This window comes from Pollachius pollachius, assembly GCF_949987615.1.
Source record: "Pollachius pollachius genome assembly, chromosome: 6".
Taxonomy (NCBI): Eukaryota; Metazoa; Chordata; class Actinopteri; order Gadiformes; family Gadidae; genus Pollachius; species Pollachius pollachius.
This window is the reverse complement of record NC_136939.1, coordinates 5,755,581-5,773,512: the sequence shown is the minus strand read 5'-3', so window position 1 is coordinate 5,773,512 and position 17,932 is coordinate 5,755,581. Positions and strand designations below refer to the sequence as shown.

General features: G+C 46.8%; 1 protein-coding gene and 1 long non-coding RNA gene across 2 annotated transcripts; both read left to right on the top strand.

The window, feature by feature from the left end:
* Positions 1-587: 587 nt before the first annotated feature.
* Positions 588-8,888, top strand: ywhag1 (3-monooxygenase/tryptophan 5-monooxygenase activation protein, gamma polypeptide 1; the record flags this gene model as incomplete). The annotated part of the gene is made up of 2 exons (XM_079738862.1): positions 588-674; positions 8,232-8,888. The coding sequence occupies 2 exons, from the start codon at positions 588-590 to the stop codon at positions 8,886-8,888; spliced, it is 744 nt and encodes a 247-aa protein (XP_079594988.1).
* A 4,591-nt stretch (positions 8,889-13,479) lies between these two features.
* On the top strand, positions 13,480-15,093 carry LOC307077522. Its single transcript, XR_013811944.1, has 4 exons — positions 13,480-13,590; positions 13,790-14,134; positions 14,680-14,792; positions 14,943-15,093. It is a non-coding gene; the product is annotated as an uncharacterized lncRNA (long non-coding RNA).
* Positions 15,094-17,932: the final 2,839 nt, after the last annotated feature.

Below are 17,932 nucleotides of genomic sequence, written 5' to 3'. Positions count from 1 at the left end.
GCCATTTTGCAGTCCACTGTCCGTCACCAGGGGCCGACCAATTCACTCATCCTCAGACAGCTGCTAGCTGAGGCTCCGCTGATGGGACCATCGCTGTCACACCGGCTACAAACTAGCTAGCTGCCCCCACACCAGCGAGTCCTCTAACTCCGTAATGTCATCTATGGACCTGACTGTTCGTCCACACACAAGTGCAACTCAAAGTGAATAGACCGTTGTGTTTAGGTACGACAGATAACCGTGTATTGTAACGTGTGTTACCTCTGAACTGTAAGGCGTCGCGCCCACACCGTGAGGCGATCTTCTGTGGTGGGCCACACACACACACTTCTGGGTTCCCGAGCAGCAGGGCGTGTTATGACGTCACTCCGCCAGGCCACACCCTTTCTGGGTGGTGACACGAGCCGGGGAAAGGGTTCGGAGGGGGAGGGGTGTCCCGTCGGCAGGCGCAGACAGCAGGCAGCAGCTGCAGAGAGAGGACCTGGTGCCATTACTCTGCATTACAAAGATATATATATATATTAAAAAAAAGGCATAGTGCGATTTTGATTTGGAAAACAGACCAAGGTCCGTTAAAGTAAGCTAAAATGGTAGACCGTGAGCAGCTGGTGCAGAAAGCAAGGCTTGCCGAGCAGGCTGAGAGATATGATGATATGGCAGCTGCCATGAAATCGGTAAGCAAAATACCTCTGTAATCATATTTATTACATTTATATTTTAATTGGAATGATACTGACTCTTTTTTTTGTCTGTTTTAAATGTGGACTCGTGTTAAACCAGCGGGGCATATTGTAGGCGTATTCCCTTATTGGCTGTTGGACCCAGGAATCAGCCTCCGCGGGAGAACATAGGGATTTAATCGGTTAAATCGTACGATTTTGGTGTATTAAACTTATGATTAAAGATGGCAATTATCATCAAGCCATTACTTTAAACACGAGATGAGACGTTGAATCTTTGATTTAGGGAACTCAAATTGAGGCCGACCAAGCCTATATGGGACGATACCATCCGGCCTTCGGATCGGAATTTCATCCACCCTTTGTTGAAACCTTAGCATGTCTGACATACAGGTTGTTATACAGATATTATCGTACACTATCATCCTAACTGGACGTCTGCTGGTCCGGCTGTGTGAACGGCATATGCGGTCCGTTTGATCTTGGGGCGGTGCCTTCCACCGTGCAGGCGCTCGCGCTCAGCGGTCAGACTGCCCGGCCGTTCAATGATCAGGGTGGAGAAAATGTGGTGTAAAGAAAGAAAAAAACACCAATAATGACATGATTTAAACATTCTAAACTATCTCGTGAGTTGAACTCCTTGAAAGAAAGGGTCGCTCCATCCTGAAGCCCAGTTTCTCGAGGTAACGACACCACGATGCGCATACGTGCAGACCCAGAGGACGAGGCGAGCGCTATCGTGATAGAGGAGTGACATCGTCGATCGTGGTGATAGTCGTGACTCGTGCTCCGGTTTCGATGATGCAATTTTGCATAGATATATCCGGGCCGCTGTTGTCTTTGTGTAAGTAGTGTATGAGCGCAGTTGCAAGGCAATGGAACTGCATTCAGCTGCATCTCTGAAGGTTGATGCGATCGATTCGCGCAAAATCAGTGTGTGTAAAGGCTCAGCCGGATCAGTTTCAAAGGAGACACGGGTTAAAAAAAAGTGACTCCAACGATCCTACTCGGTTGTCATGCGACGGATTCAAAACGTAACGGGTTGTGCCGTAGATGCAGGGTGATGTCGCCTATAAGAGTAGCCCACACTAAACCCCATCCCCGACCTCGCTCGGCACTACGGCAGGCTCTCATATACGAGGCGTGTCGCAGCATCTGCCAAGATGCAGTAAGCCCACCCGTAGTGCACCATTCCATCCCTAACATATCGCCACCCTTTCTATGTGACATCATCCCTTTATCTACCGCAAGACCCGATATCCAGCTGCCGGCCTGTTAGTGATATAAATGTGAAGGCTACTGTAACCCACTTAAGGGCCGGGGTAGCATCCATAGGTGCTTTGTGCAATGGACCACTGTTGATGAACCACGTGACACCTATCCTTACACTGCAGATTTATTTTTCTTGTGTGATCGTGGACGGGTCGGGATGAGAGCGTGCTCACCTGCGGGGACTCGAGCGATGACACACTGTGATGCAGCGTCTAACCAGCGAGCAGGCTACGTTTGGTTGAGTCGCGTTGTTGCAGCTAATCGGTGTGTTCGAAGAGGGGCTGTGCCATGGCCTCAGAGCACCGCGGACCAGGTGGTGCTAGTGTCAGGGGGGCTTGTCTCCGCCCCCTCGGATTTGTGCCGAGTCAGAGAGGGAAGCAGCTCGTGGGCCAGCCAGTCGCTCTGCAGCAGCGGCCAGCGGGGTGTGTCTGCCGCCTCGCCCATTAGTTAAGGGGAATCCCTCGCCGTACTTCCATACTGCAGACTGTACTCGCTACGACGGGCAGCTCAACGCAACGGTACAGGATGGCGAGATAACAGCGAACGTGGAATTATAGTTGAATCATACGAATCATCAGGATGATAATCAGCCACGCTTTGTATTTGATGGATGGATAGTTGTGTAGCGGCTGCTTCCTCGTTTCCGGTAGCTGGAGAGACCACTTCATATAAACCGGGGCAATTTAATCTATTGAATTATTCATTCACATAACCTCACGTGTTTTTTGATCTCATTTTTGTTACAGCACACACCACCAGTAAAGTCTAGTCCTACATTATAGACTCTGCTGATACATTTATGACGTGTATGAACCGATGATGGAGGATAATTTCAGTTAGATCGGCAGGTTTTTGACTCATGATGGAGGGGATCTTAAACACGGGGAATGACACTGTTTTTTCCCAGCATCACCACTGCGTCTCTGGAAGTACATACACAATGTCCTGGAAAAGGGGAGTTGTGGTTGGGGTTGGACTAAATAAGTGTTGGGTGCTATGGTAATATGTACAGCTGTGTGGAGTAGCGCTCCCTTTCAGTAGGACCTACATTCAGTCAGATTTCCAAGAGAATCTGACTCTCTCTCTCTCGCTCTGTCTCTCTGTCTGTCTGTCTCTCTCTTACGCTCTGTCTGTCTGTCTGTCTGTATGTCTGTCTGTCTGTCAACACCGGAGAAGAATAATGCAAAGTGTTCTAAGTGATTTCCATTTTCATAAGATTGATATCCAGTCCTGCAGGTTATTTTTAATAATCTGCATGGGCCAAACATCGAACATAACAGATTTACCTTGTTTTTCCCAACTTAACAATAATCTTTATATGGTAAGCAGTAGCTTAAGTCAGCTGCAACGCTGCTGTATTGTAAGTGGAATGTAATTGGTCAGCCTCATGGCTACGTAGCCAGGGAGGGTGAATAGGCTCCACCCCTCCAATCTGCTTGATGGAACAGAAGGAAATTACGAGAAATTGCAATCAATGGGCTGGGACACTTTTTTCTGATACTAAGTGCACAGGCTTCATGCTTTTTATGTCTCAGGGTTATCATGCTTGATTACTCTTGATAACATAATTTAAGTTAATTAACAATTTCCATCAAAACCTTTACAGATAACTCTGACGCAACCATCCAAAAGCTCAATGAGTCAATGACTACATACTGTACATATTTTAATGTAAAATGTCCTAATGTGTATCCTCTTGGGATTGATTCCAGTTCAGTGCGACAGTATTGATAGAGTCGTTCAGAGTAGTACTATTCACTCTGGATGTTGCTTCATGAAGAGAGGCTCACTTTCTCTGTCTGCCCTTCATGCTAACAGAGAAGCTAACGGCTCTCCTCGGCTATAGGACTCTTCCCCACAGCCCAGCAGCCGTAGAGCTCTGCACATCCTTTTAATTCCTCTTGAGTGACAAACATCTCCTATTGGTTTTATTTTTAGAACACGACAGCATCCCTAACCGGAAAGGAACATCAGCGAGTGATCACAGCTACATGAGTTTTGTTTAATACATGCTCTCTCTCTGTCAATCTCTCTCTCTCTCCTCCCCCCCCCACACTATCTGTGTCTCTCTCTCTGTGTGTGTCTCTCTCTCTCTCTCTCTCTCTCTCTCTCTCTCTCTCTCTCTCTCTCTCTCTCTCTCTCTCTCGCTCTGTCTCGCTCTTAAGGCCTTTTTATGGTCCGAAGTTCCCGCAACGCAATGACCACGCGGACGCTTTGACGCAGTCGTGAACGTTTATGGGTCTGCGTCGGGTTTTAGTAAACGTATTTTGGGGAGGTGCACGTCAGGCCCTTGCAGTGGACGCAAGGAGGGTCCGTATGGACGTAAGGGGTCCGTAACCCCCTTGCGTTGTGTGAACCTGGAACCATAAAGAGCTCTTTACTCCCAGTAAAGAGCTCTTTCTCTCTCTCTCTCTCTCACTCTCTCTCTCTGTGTTTCTGCCCTCTCTATCTCTCTCTTCTACACCCTTGACAGCTCTCTCTCTCTCTCTCTCTCACTCTCTGTGTTTCTGCCCTCTCTATCTCTCTCTTCTACACCCCTGACAGCTCTCTCTCTCTCTCTCTCTCTCTCTCTCTCTCTCTCTCACACTCTCTGTGTTTCTGCCCTCTCTATCTCTCTCTTCTACACCCCTGACAGCTCTCTCTCTCTCTCTCTCTCTCTCTCTCTCTCTCTCTCTCTCTCTCTCACTCTCTGTGTTTCTGCCCTCTCTATCTCTCTTCTACACCCCTGACAGCTCTCTCTCTCTCTCTCTCTCTCTCTCTCTCTCTCTCTCTCTCTCTCTCACTCCCTGTGTTTCTGCTCTCTCTGTCTCTCTCTTCTACACCCCTGACAGCTCTCTCTCTCTCGCCCTCTCGCTCACTCTCTCTATCTCTCTCTCGTACACGCCTTACACCTTTCTCTCTTCTTCTCCTCCTCCTCCTCCTTTCCCTTCCACATCCTCCCTTCTCTACCACACCCTTTTTCTCTGTTTTTCTCTTCCTCTCTCTAACTCCCCCCCCCCCCCCCCAACGTGTGTGGCTGGTGACGTCAGTATAGAGCGCACGCTGTGATCGGAAGGAGGGGGGGGTGCAGGGTGAGGATGTGAGGAAGAGGATGGTGAGGATGTGAGGAAGAGGAGGGGGAGGATGTTAGAAAGAGGATGGGGCGGATGTAAGAAAGACGATGTGAGGAAGAGGAGGGTGAGGATGTGAGGAAGAGGATGCGAGGAGCAAAGGGGAGGGAGGGGTGGACCGCAGGGATCATCGGAGGGATAGATGCGGGGAGCGGGTGAAAACTCTGTTAAGCTAGCCCTCCCCCCTTGCAACCACCCCGAGCGGCCAGCCAATCAGATCGCCCGGCCGCTCACTGCGCCCGCCCGCGGACGAGTCATGGCAGCGAGCGACGGCGCGAGAGAGCGCGAGAGCGAGCGGGCCAGGCACGGGGAAGCGGTCGGCCCTTCGTGGTGTGCGGACCTCGACGCGCGGCGAGTACGAGGGGCAAGAGGGCGGGCGTGATGGATGAGATCCACTGGGGGGGACAGAGCCCCATTGTGTCGTCCCCCCCCCCCCCCCCCCCCCCAAGCCCACACAAACACACACACACGCACACACACACACACACACACACACACACACACACCCCGTACCGCGGCTTCCGCCTGGCCCTCACTGCGCGCCCGGGGGAAACAAAGAGAGCCAGCCATGTTTTGACAGAGAGTTGTGTAGCGCTTGTTTTTCTGACCTCCGTGAACGCTAACGGCAGTGACCTCACCGCTGTGGGTCACCCGGAGGCCAAGGTATTCACCAGGCCTCCCTGCGCCCGTCAGATACGGGACCAGGGTTCAGGCTCAGAGCGCCGATGACCGAAGCGCTCTCACTCACGCACCCGTCATTGCGCAAACTGTGGTTTGGCCGTTTCTTATCTCTTTACTTTACAGTCTGCCAAACAGAGAAAACGTTTACCGGCCGTCGTAAAAAAAAAGGTGCAATTGTTCATAAAGCAACGGTCCCCGGGGGGGAAGTTGTCTCGACCGGCCTGACCGCTTGTGTCTGTGGTTTTGTCTGTCTGTCTTATCATCTGAGGCGGTGGCGCTGTCGTATTGGTGCATTTGTTTCCTTGTGCAGTGGCCTCATACAAGGCTTGAATAGGTGACCGTTTAGAAGTCCAATGTACAGATTAGTCTGAAACGAGTGAGATATGGATACTGCATGTTTCCTGTTAGGAGTCGGCTGTTATCTCCCTGTCCTCCCCCCCTCCCTCATCCTGATCTTCCCTTACCTGCCTCCCCCCTCCCCCCCTCTCTCTCCCCCTCCCTCCCTCCCTCCCTCCCTCCCTCCCTCTCACTGCTCTTCCTTAACCTGCCTCCCCCCTCCCCCCCCTCTCTCCCCCTCCCTCCCTCCCTCCCTCCCTCCCTCCCTCCCTCTCACTGCTCTTCCTTAACCTGCTTCCCCTCTCTCCCCCTCCCTCCCTCCCTCCCTCCCTCCCTCCCTCCCTCTCACTGCTCTTCCTTTACCTGCCTCCCCCCTCCCCCCCTCTCTCTCCCCCTCCCACCCTCACTCCCTCCCTCCCTCTCACTGCTCTTCCTTAACCTGCTTCCCCCCTCCCCCCCTCTCTCTCCCCCTCCCTCCCTCCCTCCCTCCCTCCCTCCCTCTCACTGCTCTTCCTTTACCTGCCTCCCCCCTCCCCCCCTCTCTCTCCCCCTCCCTCCCTCCCTCCCTCCCTCCCTCTCACTGCTCTTCCTTAACCTGCCTCCCCCCTCCCCCCCTCCCTCCCTCCCTCCCTCTCACTGCTCTTCCTTTACCTGCCTCCCCCCCTCCGTAGCTTAGCCGCCTCTCCCCCAGCCTGGAGTGGTTTAACACCAGTGTCCCCAGTACAGATTGTCTGTAGCTTGGCGGCCTCTAAAAAGAAAAGAAAAAAGAAAAACAAAGCAGATTTTGCTGTCTCCATGGAAACAGCAGATTGCATGATATATTGCTCTTTGTCCCCCCCCCCCCCTCTCCCTGCTCTTCCCGGCTCCCTCCCTGTTCCAGTGCTGGTAATCTGGTGAGCCTGATTCAGGTGGAGGAGAACTTGGTTAGAAGACGTTGCTTTGGTTGATTGTATTGATTGTAAAGCAATGTACAGGAAAACCTGGGCACATATAAGTGCTGGATTAAAACAGCCACATCAAATTGGCTAGGTGTCTCTGTACCAAACGTGAATAGCTTTGTCTTCCGAACAGCCTCGTGGCCACTGAATCGAGGGTTAGAGTGTCTTTGTTTTTTGCCCTGAGTCTCCACGACGCAGCATTTGCCCTGCAGTCTGTACTTATACATACACAATCTGGGCCTTTCTCAACTTGTCAACTACGTTATGAGCCCGGCCTTTCTTATCACACATTGTTTGCTGAGTAATGAGGTGCCACTACCTCGTGAACATATACTGGAAGAATTGTGTAACCCCTACTGTATGATTGGGTATGGAGGGAGATATTTAGCTTGGCACTACACCAAACAGCGAGACGAAATGACAGGATATACCGGAGGAAGTGCACATAATCGCCTGGACCGTTCAGCTTCGGTGTAGACCACTGAAATAACATTCGGACATTTTGGCAATCGTACGTTTTGGACTCCCGACAAGAACGGGTGTTTTTCTTCTTATCCTGACTGGTAATAATGATGTGCTCTGAGAGGTGTGAGGAATAGAGCACCAACCCTGGCAGAACTTGGAGTTTAACAGATTTGTAACTTAACAAAAATAACCGTCCTGTCTTTATCTATATACATACTTTCAATTATACTTCAGCCAGACAGAATTATTAGATTAGTGAAAGGTATTGTGCCTTGTCAGCCTCTTGCTTTGGGTTGCTGACTGAATGCGGTCCGGTCAGTGTGACGACAACTCAAGGTGTAGCCACTATAGTTCCGGTGTGGTTCATAGTGTCCTCCGGCCAGACCCCCAGAGGGGGCGGAAATGAAGATTACACCTTTTCATTTGATCAGAGCGTGTCCAGGCATCACTGAGACGCTTGAGGGTGAGAGAACAATCAACGATCAATCTTTGTGGCTGTTTTGGTTTTGGATAGTATAAGGGAAAAGTGTGTTGATAATAGAGTTTGTTAAAAATCAAGTCACGCCTAATTGTGCTTTCTCTTCAAAGAAATTAAAAATGGCGGCATTGGCTTACATATTATATATTATTATATTATATTGCCGAACAGCAAGAAACAGCGACGTAAAACTGTCGACAACCCAAAACACAATAACAATAACGACTCGAAAAACAAAATGTATGCCGCGTGTCGTCGTCCCCCCCCGCAGGTGACGGAGCTGAACGAGGCGCTGTCCAACGAGGAGAGGAACCTCCTGTCCGTGGCCTACAAGAACGTGGTGGGGGCCCGGAGGTCCTCCTGGAGGGTGATCTCCAGCATCGAGCAGAAGACGTCGGCCGACGGCAACGAGAAGAAGATCGAGATGGTGCGCGCCTACCGGGAAAAGATCGAGAAGGAGCTGGAGGCCGTGTGCCAGGACGTCCTCAACCTCCTCGACAACTTCCTGATCAAGAACTGCAACGAGACGCAGCACGAGAGCAAGGTGTTCTACCTGAAGATGAAGGGCGACTACTACCGCTACCTGGCCGAGGTGGCCACGGGCGAGAAGAGGGCGGCGGTGGTGGAGTCGTCCGAGAAGTCGTACAGCGAGGCGCACGAGATCAGCAAGGAGCACATGCAGCCCACCCACCCCATCCGGCTGGGGCTGGCGCTCAACTACTCGGTGTTCTACTACGAGATCCAGAACGCGCCGGAGCAGGCCTGCCACCTGGCCAAGACGGCCTTCGACGACGCCATCGCCGAGCTGGACACCCTGAACGAGGACTCGTACAAAGACTCTACGCTCATCATGCAGCTGCTCCGGGACAACCTGACTCTGTGGACCAGCGACCAGCAGGACGACGAGGCCGGCGAGGGCAACAACTAGACCCCCCCCCCCAAAAAATAAAGAAGACCCCCCCCTTACCCCCCTGAAGATTACGAGTCCCCCCCCCCCCGAGTCCCAAACCCAACACCACCTACCACCTATCCCTACCCTACCCCTTACCCCTCCGACGCCTCACTCTGCCAAACACACACACACATACACACATACATACACACAACACAAAACACGCGTGCACACAAATGACGACAAAATCAACAAAAGGTAATTAGGGTAATAATCCAAAACACGTTCTTAGGAGTTTCTAAAAGTCGGGGTGTCTTCTGCCGGATGGCGCCGATGTGGCGACGGTTCTTTATTTTTACACAATTTACAAGTGAAAATCAGTAGGGAGGAGGGCGGGCAATTGTAGTTTGTGGAATTACCTGCAATTAACAAAAACCTAACGATTAGTTAGCTAGAATGTGAGCCTTCTTCGATAGCCGCCGCGACATTTGCCAAAGTCCCGCTGAGGGGGAGTGAGGTATGTCATTCAACACAGTGTGTCCATAGGGCGACGACGGTAGGGTCACACTGGCATAGACTGTTCTTACCGCTGCGCAAATGAAGCTACGCCGGCTTATCCTATTTGGTGAGAGAGGTGCATTGGAAAAAAAAAAAAACATTTTGAGATTGATCGCTTGAGCAACGAGAAAATTACAGTAAAATTGAATGTCTTCGCCTTGCTTCATGTTGTGTGAGAGAGAGAGAGAGAGAGAGAGAGAGAGAGAGAGAGAGAGAGAGTGAGTGAGAGAGAAAGTGAGAGAGAGAGAGAGAGAGAGAGAGAGTCCAGAGAGAGAGAGAGAGAGTCCAGAGTGAACAAACGTGTTTTCAGAGTTTTAAGAACGGCTTTGTTAAAAGCATTTAGGTGCACCGCACTATGTCAGTGAGAAAGCCGGGTTGTCTCTGTTACGGAACAACAGACATACACAAAACAAGAGATGTTTGGTTTGCTTTGTGTCCAGTACGTTTCCAGCTCAGTCACACAGTCATACAGTAACCGAAATACCAAGTCCATGGAGTCATTTTGGTGCTGTTGTCCCTCTCATGTGCTGATGTGCTTTATTAAACAAACACATTAACCGTTCTTGGGCACCTAATTCTTATTGTCAGTATTGTCATTACTATCAAGGCACTAATACTATTGGCTCCTTCTTTAAGTTTGAAGGACGCATATTGACACAAATGGATGATTTCAAGATCCAAGCCAAAAGTGAAACAAGCAAAAATGAATCTCAATTGAACCCTGCTAGAAAATCAAACATGTGGGCCCTAGTTTATGACCCGTACTCCCTATCCTAAAAATCATCTGGGATGTCTAAACGATGGCACGAGGTGGACATCCACCACATACTTGAAGAGCGATCTCGTATAATTCACAGAGCACATGCAATGTTAAATGGAAGATCAAAAAGCAGATTTGAGGTTTGTGGATTTCCTTTGTGTTCAGTATGTTATTGGTGAAGAAATGCACTTGCCTATTATACTGTTGAGTCAGTGAACGATAGCTGCTCCAATATTCTCCATAATATAGTATTGTGCATGCTGGTGATGTATGTATACAGTAGCTTGAATTGATTAACTTATACTGTAGATGTTATGTATTCATATGAACATGAAATTACTACTTAACTCTGATTATTTTCTATTTATTTTATTTTTATCGGATTGTTAGCTAGACCTTCTTTTAATCTGTGGTTTCTTTACTCCATTCGCTGAAGTACGCTATACCAAAACAGTGATTGTTAACAATAAATTGATCTGTTCTGGGCACTGGCTATGGTGGAATGCAGTTATTGGTAAAGTGGTGGTGGTGTGTGGCGATATTTTTTGTTAAATGCCTTTTTACCCTTATTCATGGACAAATCATTATTTGACAGATCAGCTTGATATTAAACGCTTGGTTAGCTCTACAGCAATTGCATGGTATCAAATGGTATTTTCTTTAAAACACAATGATGTATTACCAATCCAAAACTGTTTGTATACCCAACAGAAGTATCTAGATGGCCACCTCCTGGCCAAGTTTAGTGTTATGATTTAAAATGCATATACTTTCACAGAATCGTACTCTAAATAATAATTTCCCGCTTCCAAACAGTCAACAAATTGCACAAATACACAAATAGTGCATTTATAAATGCATTTATATAAAGCGCTTCTTTGTAACCAGAGGCCACCCAAAGCGATTTACAATCACGTTCACCAAATCATGCGCACATTCACACACCGACGGCATCGTCAGCCATGCAAGGCGACGGCCAGCTCGTCGGGAGCAATTAGGGTTTGGGGCCCTGCTCAGGGGCACCTCCACACTCAGCTAGGAGGAGCCGGCGATCGAACTAGCAACCTTGCTGTTACCAGTCAACCCACTCTCCCTCCTGAGCTCCATTCCGAATCCTTTAATGTGAGTTCTTAACACAATGTCTGGGCACCCAAACACACACACAGTGCATGTCTGACATAATTTTGACTCCTACTCTAGATATCTGCAAGCTACAGTGAACAATTTCAGGTAAGCCACATGCATTTAAGCGGCACTTTTGAATAATCCCAAAGAAGAGAAACATTGTTTATTCACAGCTGTCGTCTTTCTTTGTTCTGATGACACACGACAACACAGGCATCCGATCTACGATTGACATTATTTCAAAGTAATCCTACAATTACGTAATCCTCCGTTTGCATTACAATTGCTGCGTACAGACCCAGTTTATAAAAACAAAGTACTGGAATGTATAGCGACAGAATCAGCGAGTAGATGTTTTTCCTCTTCTCTGAATGTGTAATGTCAGAGTATCAGTAAGGTCAGGCCTTCTCTTGATTTCTCCATCTGGTGCTGTGCTGCAGGGAAGGACATGGAGAGCCATCTCAGAGGGGCCTTAAGGGAGGCCTGGTGGCTCTCAGCTCCCCACTCCAGAGGCTTTTCCCTGGGAAGGGTTCGGAAGGCGGCTGGGCTGATGGGGACTGACATGAATAATTTAGGCCTGCATTAAACTCGAAGGAAACAGTGACTCATGTAAAAGGAAGAGTGGAAACGCAAAGTGGTCCTAGAGACTTTACTGCCCTGTCTTCAGACTGTGTCTGGTTAGCTTCTATGTGTCCGCACACACGCACACGCACGCACGCACACACACACACACACACACACACACACACACACACACACACACACACACACACACACACACACACACACACACACACACACACGCGCACGGATACCCCACAAATGCAGGGTTAGCTTAGTGAGCTGAGCTAGCTCAGTGTCTCAGAAGAAAGCCAGGGGAGAGGGGAGGGAGGAGAACGTAGGAGATTCATCACGTCTCTCCATACAGCATGCTGGGAGCTCAGTGCATAGCACAGCACACTATAAATAGAAGTTTCCCCCTGCAGCGGGCAATCCAGAGCAGCCCTGTACGTGCACTAGTATTCTGGCACACACACCGAAAGGCTGTAGACTTGGGGGTCGGGGGACTAGATTGAAGAACAATCTAGTGCAATGACATTTTCTGTGTAAGAGGGCCAACCCGGAAGAGGTGAAAGCTTCCTTTTGCTGGAATGCTGTTAGTTTTATATTTATTATGTATTAGTGCTTAAGAAGGATGAACTGTTTTCCGTTGGACATATTTAAGCTGCAGTGCTCTTGAGTTATTTATTTAGAAAAATGCGTAGTTTATATCGTTTTTTTTTATTTGCAAGCCATTACTAATTCAAATATTTGACTAACTACTACCAAAGAAAGGAGACTAAGATGTCATCAATAATTCCCAAATACGTACAAATACCATATTATGAAATTACTTCAACTTCGTATCAGAGTCATTACCAAATACCAACCCTTCAAATGTCAATACGCAGTTATCCTAACAAACAATAATTTGTATCATCCATTTTAAATAAAGGGATGATACATTAACAGATACATTTGTGTATTCAGACAAAAAGTAGTGAGATAGTTTTCCGTAATATCTATACACTGATAGGTCCCCTTTAACCAGTAGATGGAGCTGTACAAATGGGTAAAATGTGTGTGTGTGTGTGTGTGTGTGTGTGTGTGTGTGTGTGTGTGTGTGTGTGTGTGTGTGTGTGTGTGTGTTGTGTGTGTGTGTGTGTGTGTGTGTGCGTGTGTGTGTGTGTGTGTTTGTTTATTTGTGTTGCATGTGCATGTGTGTCTGTGTGTGGGAAAGAAACAACAATCGCAATCAGCCAATAAACAACAAAGAAATTGGGCAACCTGATGTAGAAGAAGATGTGTCTAATCAAGGATTAATCTAATAACCTAATGATGGGGTTTATGGGTTGTGGTTCTAAACCTGACCCATGACGTAGGTGTACTGCTAAAACCTCAACTGCCAGCACTCACATGGAATCTGTGTTAGAATCAATGACACAAGTTGGTCAGCTCTCTTCACATTTGTGATCTGTGTCCTGTTCCACTTTGTCTGCTAAACCGCTAGACCACACGGGAGTCTGTGTCGCTCACGGTGCGTCTCGCTGTTGCTTCCTGTGATCAAGCGTGTGTCCGTGTGTTGGCTTTATCTCGCTCACATCCTCTGTTTTTCACTCATTCTTTTCTATGCTTCAATCCTGTTACACACTCTAGAGCAAGGTGTGTGTGTATGTGCTGTCATTGTTTTAAGTGAGTCTGTGGATATGTCAAGAGCTATGTTCTCCCTTCTGCTATTTGGCACAGCTCTGCAAGGTAATACCAGTTCATTTGTGCATTATATGTATGAGTTATACTCTGGGCCGGAGATGAGACCTAGAGATGCAGATATGATCTTGTTATTATCAAGACACCAGACAAACACTGATCAGTATAAGAGTAAGATGGGGGAAATGTGAAAAATGTGTTTTGGCACTGATATCCCTTCTCATGGGCTTTGCGCTGTGTCTGACAGGGCTCGAGGCTGTGAAGGTGATCCACTTTGCAGAAGCAGAAGCAGCTGTGGGCCAGAACATCAGCCTACCATGCATCTTCAATGATACAATAGATACACAAATCGTCCAAATCGAATGGCGCAAGAAGCCGAGCTCAAAGCTGGTTGTGTACCATGTGGATGTTGGACCCAACTATTACAGGCATGATGTTAAGTTTCAAACTAAAATGGGCGATGATGATAAACTCAAGGGCTCGTATCTGCAGCTTTTCAACATGCAGGTGAATGACAGGGGGACATATGTCTGTGATCTCACAGCATATCCACACGGCTCCATTAGCAGAGAAACACGGCTCGAAATTAAAGGTAAGAAATATATTGTAAATAAAGATTATATTATATCATACCCATACATATATTATACACATGAAATGTAAATAGTCTAAATGTATTGGTTTTTCTTTTGAACTATGTATTTTGAGTAGGATGGGCGTAGGATCCAATAGGGACGGGGGAAGAAGTCCCCCTGACTCCCCCACCCAAATTCACGGTTCAGTTCATATCACCATAGCATCGTTTTGGAGAGACGTTTTTGATGAAGCAGAGGATAGCAAGTGCCTATAATATATATATTTTTTTTTTTCTTTATGTTTTTTATTTTAATAATAATACTTAAAAAAAGCTAAACTGCAATATCATGTAATCACCCTCAGGTCGAAGTTGTTGGCTTTCAGGTCAACTCTTGGTCAGAGTCTGACTCGCTTCAATGAGTGGTGGCACTGTGATGATTTAAGGTCTTGTTCTGTGTGTGATATAATGACTGCGATGCACGCCAAGGTTTTGAGCTGTAGAAGAAAGCAATGTAAACAATGTTGAGACGATTGACTCAGTTTGCCCTTAATTCCATTTAGACGCGGAAGTGACATGTGATAAGGACAGCACTCTGGAAGTGTATGTTGGGGACAATGTCACTGTTCAATGTGAAGTACGTCCGTATCCTAAGGCACTCTATAAGTGGTTTAAAGTAAGTCCACAACCACATCTCAATAAGTTCCATTTCATCCACCATTGTTAATTTAATGAGAAGGAAATGGGAGGCAATTGTAAATTAACTAATTAATTGTTGTAATTAACCCAAAGTTTAATGAAGATTCATGCCCTGACTTTGGCCCAGAATGAAACTGTGGTGTCAGAGAAAAGCTCCCTGGAGGTTATGTTGATGGACGAGTCTCAAGCAGGAGTTTATACACTGATGGTCTCCACTGGACACGAGACACTGCAAAGGAGTTTTAACATTACAGTACTCAAACCGACCGAGAGCCCAAGCACAAGTAGGTGATGTTACTGATTTCATTAGATGGTCATGGTGCTAAATCCATGGGAACTTTTTTTTTGTGCGATTCAATTCACACTACATATACTGTAGGACTACAACTCTACACACAAAAAACCCAAACCAAATGAACAGTAAACATGATAAAATAAGTGACTTGAATCTCTGCCTCAAATGGAAAAGCCCAAAGTTATTAAATGTTTTTACACTGCCAAACATTCCCGTCTTATGCACGCCTTTTTTCCGGCATGGTCTGCACGTCTACACTGATCAAGGTGATATACCGGCCTGAGTTCGCACCCCAATTAACCCTCTCGGACCCTACACATGTTGACGGTGTCATTTTTGATGTAAATGCAATTCGACCGCTCCGCGGCTCCGGGGGCAGGACTTGGGTAGAGTGTTGCTGCTTTGTCTCTACAACAGAGACAACGCAGCGATATCAACATGAGCAACGTGAAATACACAAGCTGCTGATCATGTGAGAGTAGATGATGCAGTCGCATTTAACGAAGACGGGGAAAGATGCTGCAATCTACGAGAAAGACGCAGAGGAACTTTCCTTACAAGGCTTTTGTCGGGATAAAAAACCAGTGGTCAGCTAAATAAAGAATATGTTGGCGTTTTTGCACTTGTAAATAGTTAATTGTGTTTGTAGCCTACACTCAGATGTATATATAATCATAAAAAAGACATTTGCAGTATGCAAATTTTCAAAAAGAGGTCTACTCTTCGTGCGTAGCCCCGTCTTCTCAAGTGAACCAAGAAAGTCGGCTCCGTGACAACGGGGGATTTTACCCCCTCAGTTTTACACAGGCAAGACAGTGAACAGGTAACTGTAACCGAGTAACCTCCAACCCATTTTCCACCATCCAAAACTGCAGTGAGCTACACACACATTCACACCATCGTCACAAAGCATCTGGTTGTGACTGCAATCGGCTGGCAGATTTCAGAAAAGCTGGTAGCCTACAAATAGCAGTTTTATTTTATGTAATACAGTTCAGTAAAGCTTCATAAGATAAATTTCATTAACATTTTGTTTACCTTCATATTTTACAGTTAATTAACAATCTGACTGATGCTGACTTACATATACCATATCATTGTAACATGGCATATTGGTTCTATTGAATAACTGTACACACGTCTCATTTTCACAGAGTTGAAAGAGTTGAGTACTGGCGTCTACTTTATGTGGTTCGCCATCATTCTGTGTCTGGTCGTATTTTTCGTGCTGGGAGTTCTCTACAGGAAATACACCATCCAAAAGAGGTGATTACCATTTGACAGTATCTTCATTTCAAACAAAGGTCATAATGCGAGTAGGAATGGCAAACATGCAATGTGCAGAATAGCCCCTTCGGTCAATCGACATGGATGCATTCATTTTGGCCCCTGTACCCAGGCATCGTCCAGCTCGATTCAACCCCCCCCCCCCCTCCTCCAGAGGAGCACGGCTCAGTCAAGCCACACCAGATTCTAACTGGAGAAGAAATTTCCTGTGGAAAAAGTGGTGAGTGCTGTAGTGCAAAGTGAGGTTGAAAATACATAGTTTAAAACATAAAGAAATGTTGAATAGCTTAACAAGTGAAAAGATTTGAACTAAACATGCACACCATTTAAAAAATGTAAATATAATAACAAATATGAAGTGAAGAATTAAACAAATTGCTAATGTGATAAAGTTTGAATACATTTCAGATAAATGTAGAATGGCTATAGATAGAGATATAGATAAAGTTTGAAATAGTTAGTTTGAAAAAGTTTTAAATTAGTGTTACGGTCAAGTTTGTGTCAGAGTTGGGGCTCGACCCCGGATCTGCAAACCCACAGTTCTACTCTAAACCCAATGAACAAAAGGGAAGGGTGTAGACTCAAGTGCAGAGAGGGTTAACTGAAGTGTTGTTTATTATAATGAAGTCTTTGGGCAAAAACACAGATCACAAAATTCCAAAGCGAGGGCAAAATCCAAAAAGGGCAAAAGGTCCAACAGAGAAGGCAAAAGGTAAACCCAAAAACGGGTAAATCTTTGTAAAAAAGACAAAAGTTCAAAACGTCATACCAGAGGGGCAAATCCAAGTTGGTAGTCCAGGGAGCAGGCAAGCGGTCAAAACACAGAATCAATAGTAATGTCCTATACAAGACTTAGCTTCGGTCAGAGTACAAACGTGGCACACCAAAGACTAAGCACTGAACATAGGCAAAAGCAGGGCAATAAGACATGGCTTAATTGGTCATGTGACAGGAGCAACAAGACACAGGTGACAGGAGTAATTGGCAATGCAAGGAAACAGAAAATACTTAAATAACACATGCACAGCCATTAGATGCCGCCAAAGTCCAAAGTGCAAAAACCATTATTCAAAACCATGACTGTGTGTGTGTGTGTGTGTGTGTGTGTGTGTGTGTGTGTGTGTGTGTGTGTGTGTGTGTGTGTGTGTGTGTGTGTGTGTGTGTGTGTGTGTGTGTTTGTGTTTTAGTGATCAGACCAAATCAGTTCGAATAAATGAATCTTTAACAAGCACGAACCGACCTGATTTCTTCTCTCTCGTTTGTCTTGTCGTTCGTTCTCAGACGACTCCTCCCAGACCCACTAGTCGCTGAGTCGCTGACTAGCTGTTCGTTCACTGATTGTGAGCGGTGAAGAGGGACCGACTGAGAGACGTCACGACTCACGAGAACCAGCCAATCGTATGCTGTTCTAGGACTGAGTCTAGGACGCTCTCGTTTATCAACCGTTTTCTTGGAAAAAGAACAAATGGGCTCAGTGAGCGAGCTTACGATAATACGATTAAATAACAGTGAAATGGTAAATGCATGCTGTCTTT